The sequence below is a fragment of the Gorilla gorilla genome, chromosome 15 (assembly GCF_029281585.2).
Source record: "Gorilla gorilla gorilla isolate KB3781 chromosome 15, NHGRI_mGorGor1-v2.1_pri, whole genome shotgun sequence".
NCBI lineage: Eukaryota > Metazoa > Chordata > Mammalia > Primates > Hominidae > Gorilla > Gorilla gorilla.
Window position 1 is genome coordinate 22,047,847 of NC_073239.2, and position 18,097 is coordinate 22,065,943.

Genomic DNA, 18,097 nt, shown 5'->3' on the forward strand with positions numbered 1-18,097 from the left:
GGGAGCCATTGTTCAGCCTACCACAATAAACATCTTAAAAGTGGCCTGGCCTGGCTCAGTGGCTCACGTCTGTAATCCCAGCACTTTGGGAGGCCAAGGTGAAAGGATTGCGTGAGCTCAGGAGTTCAAGACCAGCCTGGGTGACATAGTGAGACCCTGTCTCTATTTAAAAAAACAAAAAGCCTGAATGTGATTAAAGAAAAAAAGGAGGCCGGGCATGGTGGCTCACGCCTGTAATCCCAGCACTTTGGGAGGCCGAGGCGGGCGTATCACGAGGTCAGGAGATCGAGACCATCCTGGCTAACATGGTGAAACTCCTCTCTACTAAAAAAATACAAAAAATGAGCCAGGCGTGGTGGTGGGTCCCTGTAGTCCCAGCTACTTGGGAGGCTGAGGCAGGAGAATGGCGTGAACCCGGGAGGCGGAGCTTGCAGTGAGCCGAGATTGTGCCACTGCACTCCAGTCTGGGTGACAGAGCGAGACTCCGTCTCCAAAAAGGAAAAAAGGGAACAGATTTCTTTCTTTTTTTTTTTTTTTTTTTTTTGAGACAGTGTCTTACTGTTTTGCCAGGCTGGAGTGTAGTGGCACAATCTCTGCTCAGTGCAACCTCCGCCTCCCAAGTAGCTGGGACTACAGGTGCACGCCACTATGCCCAGCTAATTTTGGTATTTTTAGTAGAGATGGGGTTTCACCATGTTGACCAGTATGGTCTCAATCTCTTGACCTCATGATCTACCTGCCTCGGCCTGCCAAAGTGCTGGGATTATAGGTGTGAGCCACCGCACCCGGCCTCCCCCCTTATTTTTTTTTTGAGACAGGGTTTGGCTCTATTCCCCAGGCTGGAGTGCAGTGGCATGATTTCAGCTCACTGCAACCTCCACCTCTTGGGCTCAAGCCATTCCCCACACCTCAGCCTCCCAAGTAGCTGGGACTACAGGTGTACAACATGTGCCCGGCTAATTTTTGTATTTTTTTATAGAGATGGGGTTTTGCCGTGTTGGCCAGGCTAGTCTCAGATTCCTGAGCTCAAGCAATTTGAATGCCAAGGTGGGCGGATCACTTGAGGTCAGGAGTTCAAGACCAGCCTGGCCAACATGGCAAAACCCCTTCTCTACCAAAAACTACAAAAATAGCTGGATGTGGGGGCGCACGACTATAATCCCAGCTACTTAGGAGGCTGAGGTGGGAGAATCACTTGAACCTGGGAGGCAGAGGTTGCAGTGAACAGAGCACTGCACTCCAACCTGGGTAATAGAGTGAGACCCTGTCTCAAAAACAAAAAATAAAATTATATATATATATATACACGTATATATATTTGAAATCATTGAGTAAACAATTTTGTATTTGCATTTAGCATTTTGTTCATTTACAATATAATTAAAATTTGAGATACTAATGACCAGGTGAGATTCTCTAAGTCCTAGGTTTTACAACTAGAGTACTGTCTTTGAAACAGTCTATTTCATGTCTTTGCAGCTGGCTAAGACTTATCTTTGAGTGTTTTGACTCTTTCCTAAGTCTCAAAATTACCCAAACAAGTTATTTATTGTTTAAAGAGTAAGAAAAACAGATGAAGTTTAAAAATTAATAAGTAGAAGAGTCTTCTTATAGATGAGAAAGTGGAAGCACTAAATAGGGAATATATTTATTTCTTCAAATGTAGTTTATGGAGTTACTTATTGAGTACTTACTGTATGTTAGTATTTTTCTTAGCACTTTACATTAATATGTTTAATTATATTTGATAGTTTCATTGTATATTCCTGACTATAGAGAGGCAGGAGTTAAAATTGTTGCTTGATAGTCTTTTTATTATTTTTCTTGTGCTTCAAGGCAGACACATTCCTTAATTTTAGAGCACTTGAACTTAGATGGACCACTTTCTTGGAAAATAGGTTTTTTTTTTTTTTTTGAGGAAGGTTTTTTTTTTTTTTTTTTTTTTTTTTTTGAGACAGTTTTGCTCTGTCATCCAGGCTGGAGTTCAGTGGCACGATTACTGCTCACTGTAGCCTTGACCTAGGCTCAAGCAAGCCTCCTGCCTCAGCCTCCTGTGTACTGAGACCACAGATATGTGTGCACCACCATATCTGGCTATTTTCTTTTTTTTTTTTTCAATTTCTGTAGAGACAGGGTCTTGTTATGTTTCCCAGGGTGGTCTTGAATTCCTGGGCTCAGTCAGTCCTCCCGCCTCAGCCTCCTAAAGTGCTGGGATTATAGACATGAGCCATCACATCTGGCTGAAAAGAGTTTTCTTTTTGAAAAAAACTGTAACTAAACTATAATAAATCATGATTAGCTCAGTGACTTACATAAAGCAGAATATAGTTGAATATTATAAAATGAAAATTCTAGAATTGAGTACTATAGAATTAAGGTAATAGCGTTGCCCAAAGCAGCTGCTTCAAAATGTATATAGTATGTATGTTAAATGGACATGAGTACCTCTTTAGACTTAATAATCTTTTGTTATTTTTGTTTTGTTTTTGCATTGTCTAAGAGAAAAAATGAAATTATATAAAACATGATTTTCATGAAGATACTGGTTTTCTTTTTCTAGCTTAAAGCAATAAATGTAGATCTTCAAAGTGATGCTGCTCTGCAGGTGGACATTTCTGATGCTCTTAGTGAGCGGGATAAAGTAAAATTCACTGTTCACACAAAGGTAAATGTGATTTTGTACTTTCTATTATTTTAGCCATTTATTATACTACATATGTGATATGTTGACTAGACTTGGGTTTTAAACATAATTGGAAAGAAACTATTTTAACAAAAATAGGTGTAGGAAAATGTACTTTTTTTTTTTTTTTTGAGACGGCGTCTTGCTCTGTCGCCCAGGCTGGAGTGCAGTGGCACGATCTTGGCTCACTGCAAGCTCCTCCTCCCGGGTTCACGCCATTCTCCTGCCTCAGCCTCCAGAGTAGCTGGGACTACAGGCATCCACCACCATGTCCGGCTAATTTTTTGTATTTTTTTCTTTTTTTAGTAGAGACGGGGTTTCACTGTGTTAGCCAGGATGGTCTCGATCTCCGACCTTGTGATCCGCCCAAAGTGCTGGGATTACAGGCGTGAGCCACCGCGCCCAGCCAAAAATGTACTTTTTTTAGATTAATATTCTGAGAATCAGAACCTAGACAGAAGGCAAATTTAATTTTTTTCCAAATTTTTATTAGTATCTTTTACCATTCTTGTTACTTTCAATTTCATTGTTCTTTCTGTTAGTCAAATTACTGTTTTATAAATAATTATTATTACTATTTTTTTTGAGACGGAGTCTCTGTCATCCAGGCTGGAGTGCAGTGGCATGATCTTGGCTCACTCACTGCAACCTCTGCCTCCTGGGTTCAAGCAGTTCTCCTGTCTTAGCCTCCTAAGTAGCTGGGACTACAGGCACAAGCCACCACGCCCGGCTAATTTTTGTATTTTTAGTGGAGATGGGTTTCACCTTATTGATCAGGGTGGTCTCGAACTCCTGACCTCAGGTGATCCAACCCACCTCGGCCTTCCAAAGTGCTAGGATTACAGGCGTGAGCCACCGTGCCCAGCCACAAATTATTATTTTTATTAGATTTCAGTTCTTGAGCACATTTTCAGATTGCAGATTTCTTTCCTTTGTTTGAATAGTTGAGTTTGATATATATTAATGACATAACTTTTAAGTAACTGTAGCAGTACAATATAATAAGCCTGTCAACTTACTTTCCCAACAATCCGAAGATAATTTTGTCCAGATAGCTCAGAGTTTTATGGTAGACTTTAAAGGGCACTAATGGTCTTGAAATAAGATGAATTTTTTTAAATGATAGAAAATGTTTATTAAAAACTTTTTAAGGCAAGACACAGTGGCTCATACCTGTAATCCCAACACTTTGGGAGGCCGAGGCAGGATGATCGCTTGAGTCCAAGAGTTCAAGACCAGCCTGGGCATCTTAGTGAGACCTCATCTTTACAAAAAATAAAATTAGCCAGGTGTGGTGATTCGTACCTGTAGTCCCAGCTACTCAGAGGCTGAGGTGGGAGGATTGCTTGAGCCTGGGAGGTTGAGGCTGCAGTGAGCCGAGATTGTTCCACTGCACTCCAGCCTGGTGGCAGAGCAAGACCCAGTTTCAAAAAACTTTTTAGTGTAAATTTGATTTTTATTCAAGAAAATCTCTATCTTTACAGAGTTCATTGCCAAATTTTAAACAAAACGAGTTTTCAGTTGTTCGGCAACATGAGGAATTTATCTGGCTTCATGATTCCTTTGTTGAAAATGAAGACTATGCAGGTTATATCGTAAGTATTGAGACTCTATTTTAATTCCATTTTCTAGGAGGTTTTAGGTACTTCGTTATGTTTTGGAATCTTGTTTAGCATTTTTTGTGAACTGTTTTTTTGTTTTGTTTTGTTTTTGAGATGGAGTCTCACTCTGTTGCCCAGGCTGGAGTGTAGTGACGCAGTCTCAGCTCACTGCAACCTCTGCCTCCCGGGTTCAAGCAATTCTCCTGCCTCAGCCTCCCAAGTAGCTGGGATTACAATAACGCACCAACACACCCAACTAATTTTTGCGTTTTTAGTAGAGACAGGGTTTCACCATGTTGGCCAGGCTGGTCTTGAACTCTTAACCTCAGATGATTCACCCACCTTGGCCTCCCAAAGTGCTGAGATTACAGGCGTGAGCCACCGTGCCCAGCTAATTTTTTTTAGAGACAGAGTCTCACTTGTGTCGCTCAGGCTGGAATGCAATGGCGTGATCTTTGTTCACTGCAACCTCTGCCTCCTGGATTCAGGCGATTCCCCTGCCTCAGTCACCTGAGTCGCTGGGATTACAGGCACCCACCACCATGCCCGGCTAATTTTTTTTGTTTTTTAAGTAGAGACGGGATTTCACCATGTTGGCCAGGCTGGTCTCGAACTCCTGACCTCAGGTGATTCCCCCTGCCTCGGCCTCCCAAAGTTCTGGGATTACGGGCATGAGCTGCCACACTCAGCCTGATATGTTTTTTTAAATTGTCAGTTATGAAACGCCGCACTCAGCCTGATATGTGTTTTTAAATTGTCAGTTATGAAACATGTTTCGTTACCACTTTTTATCCTGAAGTGTTTTCTTAGGGGATGTGGGGTATGTTACATTCCCTCATTTAAACTTAATTTCTTACCATTTGTTAGAATTGAAATGGGCTTGTCCTAGGGATTAAGGAGATGTGACAAACCATACTGGTTTTAAAACCATGGTTGGGGCTGGGCGCGGTAGCTCATGCCTGTAATCCCAGCACTTTGGGAGGCCGAGGCGGGTGGATCATGAGGTCAGGAGTTCAAGACCAGCCTGGCCAAGATGGTAAAACCTCGTCTCTACTAAAAATATTTTTAAAAATTAGCCGGGCGTTGTGGCTGGTGCCTGTAATCCCAGATACCTGGAAGGCTGAGGCAGAATTGCTTGAACCTGGGAGGCAGAGGTTGCGGTGAGTCAAGGTCCCACCACTGCACTCCAGCCTGTGTGACAGAGCGAGCCTCCGTCTCAAAAAAGAAAAAGAAAAAACCATAGTTGGACAGATACTTAAGAGTTGGAAGTCTCGGCCGGCCATGGTGGCTGACGCCTGTAGTCCCAGCACTTTGGGAGGCCGAGGCAGGTGGATCATCTGAGGTCAGGAGTTTGAGACCAACCTGACCAACATGGAGAAACCGCATCTCTACTAAAAACACAAAATTAGCCAGGCATGGTGGCACATGCCTGTAATCCCAGCTACTCGGGAGGCGGAGGCAGGAGAATCACTTGAACCCAGGAGGCAGAGGTTGTGGTGAGCTGAGATTATGCCATTGCACTCCAGGTTGGGCAACAAAAGCAAAACTCCATCCCAAAAAAAAAAAGAAAGAAGAGTTGGAAGTGTCCTTAAGAGGTTAACTAGCCCAGGTGCAGTGGCTCACGCCTGTAATCCCAGCACTTTAGGAGCCTGAAGTGGGTGGATCACCTGAGGCCAGGAGTTCAAGACCAGCCTGGCCAACATGGCGAAACCCCGTCTCTACCAAAAATACAAAAATTAGCTGGGCGTGGTGTCGTGCGCTTATGATCCCAGCTACTCCAGCCTGGGAAACAGAGCAAGACTCCATCTCCAAAAAAAAAAAAAAAAAGATTAGATAACTTTTTTGTTTTTTGGAGACAGGGTCTTCCTCTATCACCCAGGCTGGAGTGCAGCAGTGCGATTTTGGCTCACTGCAACCTCCGACTCCCAGGTTCAAGCGATTCTCATGCCTCAGCCTCCCAAGTCGCTGGGATTACAGGTGCGTGCCACCAGGGCCAGCTAATTTTTCTATTTTTGATAGAGACGGGATTTTATCATGTTGGCCAGGCTGGTCTTGAATTCCTGACCTCAGGTGATCCGCCCACCTCAGCCTCCCAAAGTGCTGGGATTACAGGCGTGAGCCATTGCGCCTGGCCAAAACTTAATTTCTACAACTAGTCAAGTTCTCCAATCTGAATTTGGGTGTTCCTGGTGTTCAGCTCATTCTGGATACCCTTAGCTTTCCCAGACACAGTCTTCTATGGTGGCAGTAGTACAATGCTTCAATAAATGAAAATTTCCTTAAAATTAGTGATTTGGTCCTGTTACAGATTCCACCAGCACCACCAAGACCTGATTTTGATGCTTCAAGGGAAAAACTACAGAAGCTTGGTGAAGGAGAAGGGTCAATGACGAAGGAAGAATTCACAAAGATGAAACAGGAACTGGAAGCGTAAGTGATTTTTTTATTTTTTTGTTTTTTTTTTTGGTTGTTGTTGCCTTTGTTAATTGTGCTTGCTTTAATGCCTTTTTTGGTGTTTTCTGATATCCCATCATTAAACCCTTTCTGGAAGATGCAGGTTTAAGTCATACAACCAGTATTAATGATCATGATCAGAGCCTACAGGAAAATTATAGAATAATTGTCTCCACTGTAAAGTTATTTAAATTCATATTTGAAATAGACCCTGAAAGTTGAAAATGGAAGATCCAAAAGCTTCTTTTAAAAAGGTAAAAGGTCCAGTCTGTCTTTGGACTTAAGGGGAAAAAGAAATAGAGAACATGACTTTTTAAAGTAGAATAGTCATTGTTTTTTTTTTTTTCTATTTACAAAGCCTTAGTCACTACCAACCTAGTTCTCTTTTTTCAGTATGGACATATTGCCATACTTCTCAAAAGAGAATGTACTGAGCAACTGCATATATTCTGTTTTCTTAAAAACTGCGTATGTATGTAGTGTGAATTATCACAGTTTTTTCAAGAAACTAATACATTTGTAGTATATATGAAACTAATAGTCATTTAATGAAAAACAGTTTTTAACTATTCTTTAGTTACTTTGCTTCTATATTCTTTTCCCTTTGGGCAGAAGCCACAGGCAGAGAAAAGAAGAAAGGGAAATTATGTACAGGTTGAGTATCACTTATGCAGAATGCCTGGGAGTGCATTTTGGATTTTAATTTTTTTTTTTTTTGGAGTATTTGCATTATACTTACTGGTTGAGCATCCCTAATCTGAAATCTGAAATGTTCTGATGAATATTTCCTTTGAACATCATGTCTTTGTTTAAAAAATTTCAGATTTTGGAGTACTTTGGATTTCAGATTTTCGGGTAGGGATACTCAACCCATATTTCGTTTTTAGTGTATTTGCTGAAAACACAGAATCTTTCCCCTTTCGTTAAACATTTGGGGTAATTTTGGATTTGCTGGATATGTTTCTCTATTTTGAGAGTTGTACAAGGAAATAATTTTCCTTAGTTATCACCTCTTTCACTTTTTCTGGTCATTTCTCCCCTTCATGCATTTACTCTTCTCTTCTTCCACTAGTTTTAGTTTTTAGTTATATATTCGCACTGCTACTATACTTCTCTTCAGGATGCTAAACTCTTGAAAAGATAAATCAGCAAAGCAGGTCTTAGTTGCAAGCAGTGGTCTGATAGCAGACACGTATATATTCAAAGTTTACAAGACTGAAAATTGGAAATGAGCAGAGCACATTAATATCGAAGAATCTGTGATTTTCCAGTGGCCCTGATCATGATTCTTTTGTGGTCTGGTTAGGGGTTGGATAACAGAGAACCTTGGGTTTATTCTACTGCTACCTCCATCCTCTGCATCCTTCTTTTTTGTCTTCACTGAATGACTACCCTCACAGAGATCAAACTTCTCCCAACATTGGTCCTGCTGGTTTGCTGGTATGTAAAACTTATCCTTCTTGCACGTAGTTGAAGCAAGAATATCAAGCCTTTTCCTTGAATGTTTTTTTTTTTTTTTTTTTTCCCCAAACTGACATGTATTACTTTGTGGTCTCTGGGATTCACTGCTGGTATTAAAATATTTTAAACACATTTCTTTGGTGTAATGGCAAAAAAAATTAGTTTCTTCATAGTGTGTTTCTTGTGTGTTTGGGTAATTAGATGAAAATAATTATTAACATTGAAAATATGCTCACCGAGGTTTGGGTTTTAATTTTTTTTGTACTAAGTTGTTTAAAAGTAGTCACTGGATATTGAATCATTAAGATTCTATCAAATAATTTGTAGCACACTTTCTGTAGAGCTGAAAACAAGCAGCCCTATAGTTAACTTTAACATCAACTCGCATAAGTAAGAAAAATTTGTAAAACTTAAAAATATTAACATTTAGATATAAATGTTATTAACTGGCATGAAACCTTTTTCAAAGCTGGGTTTTATGTATTTCATTAACAGTTCAACTAAAACCCTTGTTTACATGAATTATATCTTTGTATCTCTGATTTGCATTCGGAATAATCCAAAGAGTATTTTCTGAAAAAAATTGTTGCAGGTGACTTTTTAGTTGATGGAGTTTTTTACCTTTAATTTTGTATATTGTTTCTAGTGAATATTTGGCAATATTCAAGAAGACAGTTGCGATGCATGAAGTGTTCCTGTGTCGTGTGGCAGCACATCCTATTTTGAGAAAAGATTTAAATTTCCATGTCTTCTTGGAATATAATCAAGATGTAAGTATCACATTGATTGGTGGTCAAGTTTTCTTTTTCTTTTTTTTTTTTTTTTTTGAGACGGAATCTCGCTCTGTCTTCCAGGCTGGAGTACAGTGGCATAGTGGCATGATCTTGGCTCACTGCAAGCTCCGCCTCCCGGGTTCATGCCATTCTCCTGCCTCAGCCTCCCTAGTAGCTGGGACTACAGGCGCCCGCCACCACGCCCAGCTAATTTTTTCTATTTTGAAGTAAAGACGGTGTTTCATCGTGTTAGCCAGAATGGTCTCGATCTCCTGACCTCATGATCCGCCCACCTCGGCCTCCCAAAGTGCTAGGATTACAGGCATGAGCTATGCCGCCCAGCCCAAGTTTTCTTTTTTTTTTTTTGAGACGGAGTCTCGCTCTGTCAGCCAGGCTGGATTGCAGTGGCACAATCTCGGCTCACTGCAAGCTCCGCCTCCCGGGTTCATGCCATTCTCCCACCTCAGCCTCCCGAGTAGCTGGGACTACAGGCGCCTGCCACTATGCCCTGCTAATTTTTTGTATTTTTAGTAGAGACAGGGTTTCACTGTGTTAGCCAGGATGGTCTCGATCTCCTGACCTCGTGATCCACCCGCCTCGGCCTCCCAAAGTGCTGGGATTACAGGCGTGAGCCACCATGCCCGGCCCCAAGTTCTCTTTTTAAAGAGTCATTGGAAAAGGCAAGAGTAGTTAGAAAAGGCTCGAGGTCTTTTTTTAAAATGTTTGTATTTTTCTTTTTTTTTTTTTGAGACAGAGTCTTGCTCTGTCGTCCAGGCTGAAGTGCCGTGGCGCAATCTCGGCTCACTGTGACCTCCTCCTCCCAAGTTTAGGTGATTCTCGTGCCTCAGCCTCCCGAGTAGCTGGGACTACAGGCGCATGCCGCCATGCCCAGCTAATTTTTTTTTTTTTTTTTTTTAAGACAGAGTTTCGCTCTTGTTTCCCAAGCTGGAGTGCAACGGCGCAATCTCAGCTCACCCACAACCTCTGCCTCCTTGGTTCAAGCGATTCTTCTGCCTCAGACTCTCAAGTAGCTGGGATTACAGGAATGCGCCACCATGCCAAGATAATTTTTGTATTTTTAGTAGAGACGGGGTTTCTCCATATTGGTCAGGCTGGTCTCAAACTCCCGGCCTCAGGTGATCCTCCCACCTTAGCCTCCCAAAGTGCTGGGATTACATGCATGAGCCACTGCGCCCGGCCTAATTTTTGTATTTTTAGTAGAGATGGAGTTTCACCATGTTGGCCAGGCTGGTCTCGAACTCCTGACCTCAGGTGATCCACCCGCCTCAGCCTCCCAAAGTGCTGGGATTAGAGGCGTGAGCCGCACCTGGCCTGTCTGTATTTCTCAAGGTAGTTTAAGTGACACTTTTTCAGTAGTAATGCAGTTATTTCAGTAGAACTTGAGTAGATTAATTGACAGAATGATAGTTAAGCATGTTACTAGCCAGGCATGGTGGCTCATGCCTGTAACCTGTAATCCCAGCACTTTGGGAGGCCAAGCCGGGCAGATCACCTGAGGTCAGGAGTTTGAGACGAGCCCGGCCAACGTGGTGAAACCCCATCTGTACTAAAAATACAAAAATTATCTGGGCGTGGTGGTGGGCACCTGTAATCCCAGCTACTCGGGAGGCTGAGACAGGAGAATCACTTGAATCTGGGAGGCAGAGGTTGCAGAGAGCCAAGATGGTGCCATTGCACTCCAGCCTGGGAGACAAGAGTGAAATTCCCATCTCAAAAAATAAAAATAAAAAATAAATCATGTTACTACAAGGGACACTGATTTTTTTTGTAATCCTTAATTGCAAACCTCTTAAGAAGTAGGAGCCAGGCACGGTGGCTCAGCCTATAATCCAGCACTTTGGGAGGCTGAGGTGGCGGATGACGAGGTCAGGAGTTTGAGACCAGCCTGGCCAATATGGTGAAACCCCGTCTCTACTTAAAATACAAAAATTAGCTGGGCTTGGTGGCGCATGCCTGTAGTCCCAGCTACTCGGGAGACAGGCAAGAGAATCACTTGACCCCGGGAGGCGGAGGTTGCAGTGAGCCAAGGTTGCGCCACTGCATTCCAGCCTGGGTGACAAAGCGAGACTCCATCTCAAAAAAAAAAGAGGGTTATCACATTGACTAATGTTTCTTAAATTTGAGTTTGGAGTCTTCCGAAGCCTTGTGGAGAATTCCAAGAAGGTGATTGAGCTAAGGAATTCCAGATTCGGGTAAATTATTGACTCTGGATCTGTTTAACTGACCATTGGTGCTGATCGCTCCTTATTTTTTCCTTCCCTTTTTTTTTTTTTCGAGGCAGAGTCTCTGTCGCCCAGGCTGGAGTGCAATGGCACTGTATCGACTCACTACAACCTCTGCCTCCCAGGTTCAAGTGACTCCTCTGCCTCCACCTCCCGAGTAGCCACCATACCTGGCTAATTTTTGTATTTTAATAGAGACAGGGTTTCACCATATTGGTCAGGCTGGTCTCGAACTCCTGACCTCAGGTGATCTGCCTGCGTCGGCCTCCCAAGGTGCTGGGATTACAGGTGTGAGCCACCACGCCTGGCCGAGGTGGTTGCACTTTAAAGATTTCTTCGTTCATAGTGCTGGCAAAAAATTTTTTACTGAATGACTGATACAAATCTTGGAACCTGTGTTTGGATGACAAGATTAATTCATAATTTTTGCAGAAAATAAATATAGCATAGTGCTCATGTACAGGTTAACCTCAAGATCAAAGAATTTGGGCCAGTTGTAGTAAGTCGCACCTTTAATCCCAGTACTTTGGGAGGCTGAGGCAGGAGGATTGCTTGAGCCAAGGAGTTCGAGACCAGCCTGGGCAACATAGTGAGACCCTGTCTCTTTTTAAAAAAAAAAAAAATGAAGAAGAAAGAAAAATGCCGGGTGCGGTGGCTCATTCCTGTAATCCCAACACTTTGGGAGGCCGAGGCAAGGCATTCACTTGAGGCCAGGAGTTCAAGACCAGCCTGGGCAACATGGTGAAACCCCTGTCTCTACTAAAAACACAAACATTAGCTGGACGTGGTGGCGCTCGCCTGTAATCCCAGCTACTTGGGAGGCTGAGACATGAGAATCACTTGAATGTGGGAGGCGGAGGCTGCAGTGAGCTGAGATTGTGCCACAGCATGGGTGACAGAGTGATATTCCGTCTCAAAAGAGAAAAAAGAGAAAAGAAACTAAAATTTTTGAGTAAGGATGAGATGCTCAAAATTTGATTTTAGAAAGCTGTCCCAGGCAACAGAATGGATTGGAATAAGATGAGAATTATTAACTAATACTTCAGTCTAGGAAAGAGATGATGAAGACTTTTACTGGAGAGTAGGAGTGGAAAGGGACAGTTTTAAGTCATTTGCTGTTAGAATTTGAGCTATGAAGAAAGGAAGAAGTTATAAAAATTTCAAGATTTTAATGAGAACTATGGAATTTTAGGGAACATGTTGGAGTCAGAAAGACTGTTTGGATGAAGGGGCCACAAATCAAAAGAGGGAAGACAGAAATTTTGGAGATTAGATTTTTTTTTTTTTTTTTTGAGACAGAGTCTTGCTTTGTTGCCCGGGCTGGAGTACAGTGGTGCAATCTCCGCTCAGTGCAACCTCTGCCTCCCAGGTGCAAGCGATTCTCCAGCCTCAGCCTCCCGAGTAGCTGGGATTACAGGCACATTTCACCATGCCCAGCTAATTTTTTTTTTTTTTTTTTTTTAGACGGAGTTTCGCTCTTGTTGTCCAGGCTGGAATGCAATGGCGTGATATTGGCTCATGGCAACCTCTGCCTCCTGGGTTCAAAAGATTCTCTTGCCTCAGTCTCCCTAGTAGCTGGGATTATAGGCGGATGCCACGACGCCCAGCTAGTTTTAGTATTTTTAGTAGAGACAGGGTTTCACCATGTTGGTCAAGGCTAGTTTCGAACTCCTGACCTCAGGTGATCCACCCGCCTTGGCCTCACGAAGTGCTGGGATTACAGGCGTGAGCCACCGTGCCCAGCCCAGAGATTAGATTATAATGAGCACTGTGTTAGACTCATCTAATGTGAGGTTACAGTTACAGTCTCTGTGTAAGGAAATGATGTGGGCAATTGGATATAACATATAAAGTTAAGGAAAGAGCTTATGGTTAGTATTCTAGTCTGTTTGGCTGCTCTGACAGAATACCTTAGACTGGGTAATTTATAAACAACAGAATTTATCATTTACAGTTCTGGAGAATGGGAAGCCCAAGATCAGGGTGCTAGCAGATTGCATGTCTGGTGAGGGCCCTCTGCTTCATAGGTGGCCCTTTTTGTTGTGTCCTCACATAGCAGAAGGAAGGGGCAAGAGGGTAACATTCCCTCAGCCCCTTTTATAAGGACTAACCTCATTTATGAAGGCTCTACCCTCATGACCTAATCACTTCTCAAAAGCCCCACCTATTTTTAAGAGACAGAGTCTTGCTGTATTGCCCAGGCTGAAATGCAGTGGCTGTTCACAGGTGCAGTTGTAGCACATTGCAGCCTCAAACTCCTGGCGTCAAATGATCCTCCCACCTCAGCCTCCCAAGTAGCTGGGACTCCAGGCAGGAGCCACTGTGCCTGGCTCAGGCCCACCTCTTCTTAATTATGATTACCTTGGGGGTTAAGCTTCAAGATATGGGCCAGTCGTGGTGGCTCATGCCTGTAATCCCAGCACTTTGGGAGGCCAAGGTGGTTGGATCACCTGAGGTCAGGAGTTCAAGACTACTCTGACCAACACAGTGAAATCCCATCTCTACTAAAAATAGTTGGGCATGATGGTACATGCCTGTGGTCCCAGCTACTCGGGAGGCTGAGGCAGGAAAATTGCTTGAACCCAGAAGGGAGATGTTGCAGTGAGCCGAGATCACGCCACTGCACTTCAGCCTTGGATGACAGAGGGAGACAGTGTCTCAAAAAAAATTTTTTTTCAGCCTATGAACTTTACGGGGACACATACATTCAGACCTTAGCAGGTAGTGATAGAGATCTGTGAGTCATTTACATAAAGGTGAGCATTGAAGCAATGGAAGTACATGGGAATTAGATGGATTGCTCCTTTATGGGGCACCCTGATACAGCAAGTGCTAGGAGTCAAAGAGTTAGCTGCTGCTTGTTGGTTTTGCCCTTGGATAACCATTCATGTTGTTCAAAGTCATCTTTTTTGTGTCCCTTGTGCTATAAATTGCTGACCCCAAAAGCCAGACGAGATACTTGGATGAGTTCAGAGTTCCAAATGTGTAGGATATATATTCAGAGTTATTGCGGAATCATACAATGGTATATTGTGCCCCAATAAATTTCACATGTTTAAAGGAACTCCCGAGCTAAAATTTTAATTGTCTATTAAAATTTTATATAGCAGTGTTTGACAAAATATGGTGAGAGGGCTGCTTGCAACAGAATTATCAGATATGCTCATAAAATGTGAAATATCTAGGCCTTCTTGTAGACCAGCTGAACCTGAATCTTTGAGAGTGAGTCCTGAATATCTATATTATTACCAAACTGCTTTTTTATGCCCTAAAATTTGAAAATCATTGATGTGCATGATGAAGTTGCCACTTTATTAAGATTAAAAACTGGGATCCTTTTGAGATTGCCATTTAGATATCAAAGAATAAAGGAGGCACTGCTTTCCATTTGTAACCTTAAAAATGTTAAATTACCTTTCTTTCAGTTGAGTGTGCGAGGAAAAAATAAAAAAGAGAAACTTGAAGACTTCTTTAAAAACATGGTTAAATCAGCAGATGGAGTAATTGTTTCAGGAGTAAAGGTAAGATTTTATTTGATTAACTGTGGTATTAGTTGAGACTTCTTTTAAAAGGGAGATAGATTGAGATTTCAAATGTGCAGAATTAGAGTAAAAGACATTTGGACGGTTAGAATCTTCAGTCCTAGGAACAGGAGGAATCCCCCTGACCTAGATTCCTCTCTTTAGACCGTTCCCTTCTGCAACGAATGAGAAGTCTTAAGCCAAGGGAATTTGCCCAACTGAAGCCCACAGCCCTTCCCTTCACATCAGACCAGGTTCCAGGTTTCTAGAATCCCCTGTTTCCTTACCCAAATCCCAAGCCTTGCAGTTCCTATATGGGCAACTTCCTGAGTTCATGCCATTCACGTGTATTCCATGAGTGGTTAAGGGGTTACCATGGGGCAGGTGGGTGGAGGGGAGGGACAGTGTGCAATTTGGAATGTCCACCCACATGCACATGAAGTCCTCCTAGATGCAGGACAGACAGAGCTGCAGAGTTTATCAAGAGGTACTGCTTCTGTTTTTACATTTAACATTTAGCCTTGGAAATGTTAGGGGCAGACCTAGGTTCAGCTTTGGAGTTAGAAGATCTCAGTTGAGGCCGGGCAAGGTGGCCCACACCTGTAATCCCAGCACTTTGGGAGGCCAAGGTGGGTGGATCATTTGAGGTCAGGAGTTTTCGAGACCAACCTGGTCAACATGGTGAAACCCCGTCTCTACTAAAAATGCAAAAATTAGCTGGGTGGTAGTCCTGCGTGCCTGTAATCCCAGCTACTCGGGAGGCTGAGGAACCTAGGAGGCGGAGGTTGCCGTGAGCTGAGATTTTGCCACTGCACTCCAGCCTGGGTGACAGTGAGAACCTGTCTCTGTTGTCCTTGGGAAAAGTTACTTTCTTTTCTTTTTCTGGATCTCAGTTTTTCCATTTTCTCTCTCTCTCTTTTTTTTTTTTTTCCTGAGATAGAGTCTTGCTTTGTTGCCCAGGCTGGAGTGCAGTGGCATAATCTCCGCTCACTGCAAACTCCGCCTCCCAGGTTCAAGCAATTCTCCTGCCTCAGCCTCCTGAGTAGCTGGGATTACAGGCACGTGCCACCACGCCTGGCTAATTTTTGTATTTTTAGTAGAAACGGGGTTTCACCATGTTGGCCAGGCTGGTCTCGAACTCTTGACCTCGTGATCTGTCTGCCTCGGCCTCCCAAAGTGCTGGGATTACAGGTGTGAACCACTGCGCCCAGCCAGATTTTCCATTTTCAAAATAGGGTTAATAATACTAGCCACCTTACTTACTTATTAAAAAGATTGAATGAGATAATATGTGTGGAAAACACCTATATTTTTCTTTTTTCTTTTTTTTTTCTTTTTTTTTTTGGAGACAGAGTCTCGCTCTATCGCCCAGGCTGGAGGGCAGTGGCGTGATCTTGGGCTACTGCAAACTTGGCCTCCTGGGTTCACACCATTCTGCCTCAGCCTCCAGAGTAGCTGGGACTACAGGTGCCCGTCATCACGCCGAGCTAATTTTTTTGTATTTTTAGTACAGATGGGGTTTCACCGTGTTAGCCAAGATGGTCTCCATCTCCTGACCTCGTGATCCGCCCACCTTGGCCTCCCAAAGTGCTGGGATTACAGGCGTGAGCCACCGCGCCTGGCCGAAAACACCTATACTTTTCTTAATGATGTTCTAAAAATGGTATAAGAGTTGATTTATCTGAAGATTCTTACCATTAAAATATGAGAAAAATGTTTATATTATCGAGCAAATACTAGGAAAAAAAAGAATGCTGCTTTGTCATCATTGCCTGTTTTTATAGACACATCCATAATAAAATCGGTGTGTAGAGTACTGTTTGATTTATACTCTGATTTTTCAGAGACAGGTCAGTGGATACTTGACAGTGCATGTGCTGTGGCTGCTTTCCGAGAAGCACTCAGCTTACTTCCATTTGATGCTGCTTATGCATTAATATCAACCATTTTTCTTAGCCATTAAATGTAAACCACTATGTTGATTATAATTTTGATAATTTTATTAATAGAATAATAACATTTTTGAACACTTATAATGTGTTGATTGGTAGCCCACATTTTCTTGTGTGATCTTAATAACCCTGCCAGTTAGTTTTTTCCATATTTTTACAATTAAGAAAACTGTGGCCGGGCACAGTGGCTCACGCCTATAATCCTAGCACTTGGGAGGCCAAGGCAGGCGGACCACCTGAGGTCGAGAGTTCGAGACCAGCCTGACCAACATGGAGAAACCCTGTCTCTACTAAAAATACAAAATTAGCCAGGCATGGTGGCACGTGGCTGTAATCCCAGCTACTCGGGAGGCTTTTGAGGCAGAATTGCCTGAACCCCGGAGGCAGAGGTTGCAGTGAGCCAAGATTGTGCCATTGTACTCCAGCCTGGGCGAAAGACAGAGAGGGAACTGTTACATATTATGAATTATGAATTTTATTTTAATATTTATTTTTTATTTTATTTTGCATTTTGAGACAGGGTCTTGCTCTGTTGCCTTAGGCTGCCTCACTGCAACCTCTGCCTCCCAGGCTCAGGCGATCCTCCCACTTCAACCTCCCAAGTAGCTGGAACTATAGGTATGTGCCATCACACCCAGCTAATTTTTGTATTTTTTGTAGAGACAGAGTTTTGCCATGTTGCCCAGGCTGAACTCCTGGGCTCAAGTGATCTGCCCACCTCGGCCTCCCCAAAGTGCTGGGATTACAGGTGTGAGCCACTGTATCCAGCTGAATTACAGATTTCAGTCACATTTTGTCAGTACTGACTCTTGCTGCTTGTGTTCTGTTGATATGGGTCTCCAATTATATCCTGTCAGCAGATGCTTTTTCACTTAATGATTGGTAATGCAGAAGGGGGTAAAATACTATTAATTTTATTTTTGTGCGAGGTGCAGTGGCTCACTCCTGTAATCCTAACACTTTGGGAGGCTGAGGCAGGTGGATCACTTGAACTCAGGAGTTTAAGACCAGCCTGGGCAACATGACAACATGACAAAACCCTGTCTCTATAAAAAATACAAAAATTAGCTTGGCATTGTGGCATGCGCCTGTAGTCCCAGCTACTTGGGATGCTGAATCAGGAGGATTGCTTGAGCCAGGGAGGTTGAGGCTGCAGTGAGCCATGTTTGCACCACTGCAGTCCAGCCTGGATTACAAAGCAAGACTCTGTCTGAAGATAATAATAATAATTTTTATTTTTAATGTATATCTAGCTTTGTTTCAAAAAAAAAAAAAAGGTTGAAGACAGTGGTTAATCACATTGTTGTTCTCAGATAGTTTGGCCAGGTTCCTAAGTGCAGTCAGAAAGGGCCTTAATGACTAAGGCTAGGCAGCCTTCAGGAATGGCCAGTAGAATGTATAACAGGCCA

The 18,097-nt window shown here is 42.9% G+C and overlaps 1 protein-coding gene across 2 annotated transcripts in view; it reads left to right on the plus strand.

Annotated features, from left to right (window-relative positions):
• SNX6 (sorting nexin 6) overlaps positions 1-18,097 on the plus strand; it is a 69,224-nt gene that overhangs the window by 18,267 nt on the left and 32,860 nt on the right. The window contains exons 3-7 of one of the 2 annotated variants that reach the window (XM_019009937.4): positions 2,561-2,665; positions 4,168-4,278; positions 6,593-6,714; positions 8,846-8,969; positions 14,641-14,736. In XM_019009937.4, the coding sequence (XP_018865482.1) occupies positions 2,561-2,665; positions 4,168-4,278; positions 6,593-6,714; positions 8,846-8,969; positions 14,641-14,736 (558 nt within the window). The remainder of the gene's footprint in view (positions 1-2,560; positions 2,666-4,167; positions 4,279-6,592; positions 6,715-8,845; positions 8,970-14,640; positions 14,737-18,097) is intronic. The other variant, XM_055361310.2, reaches the window with a different exon arrangement.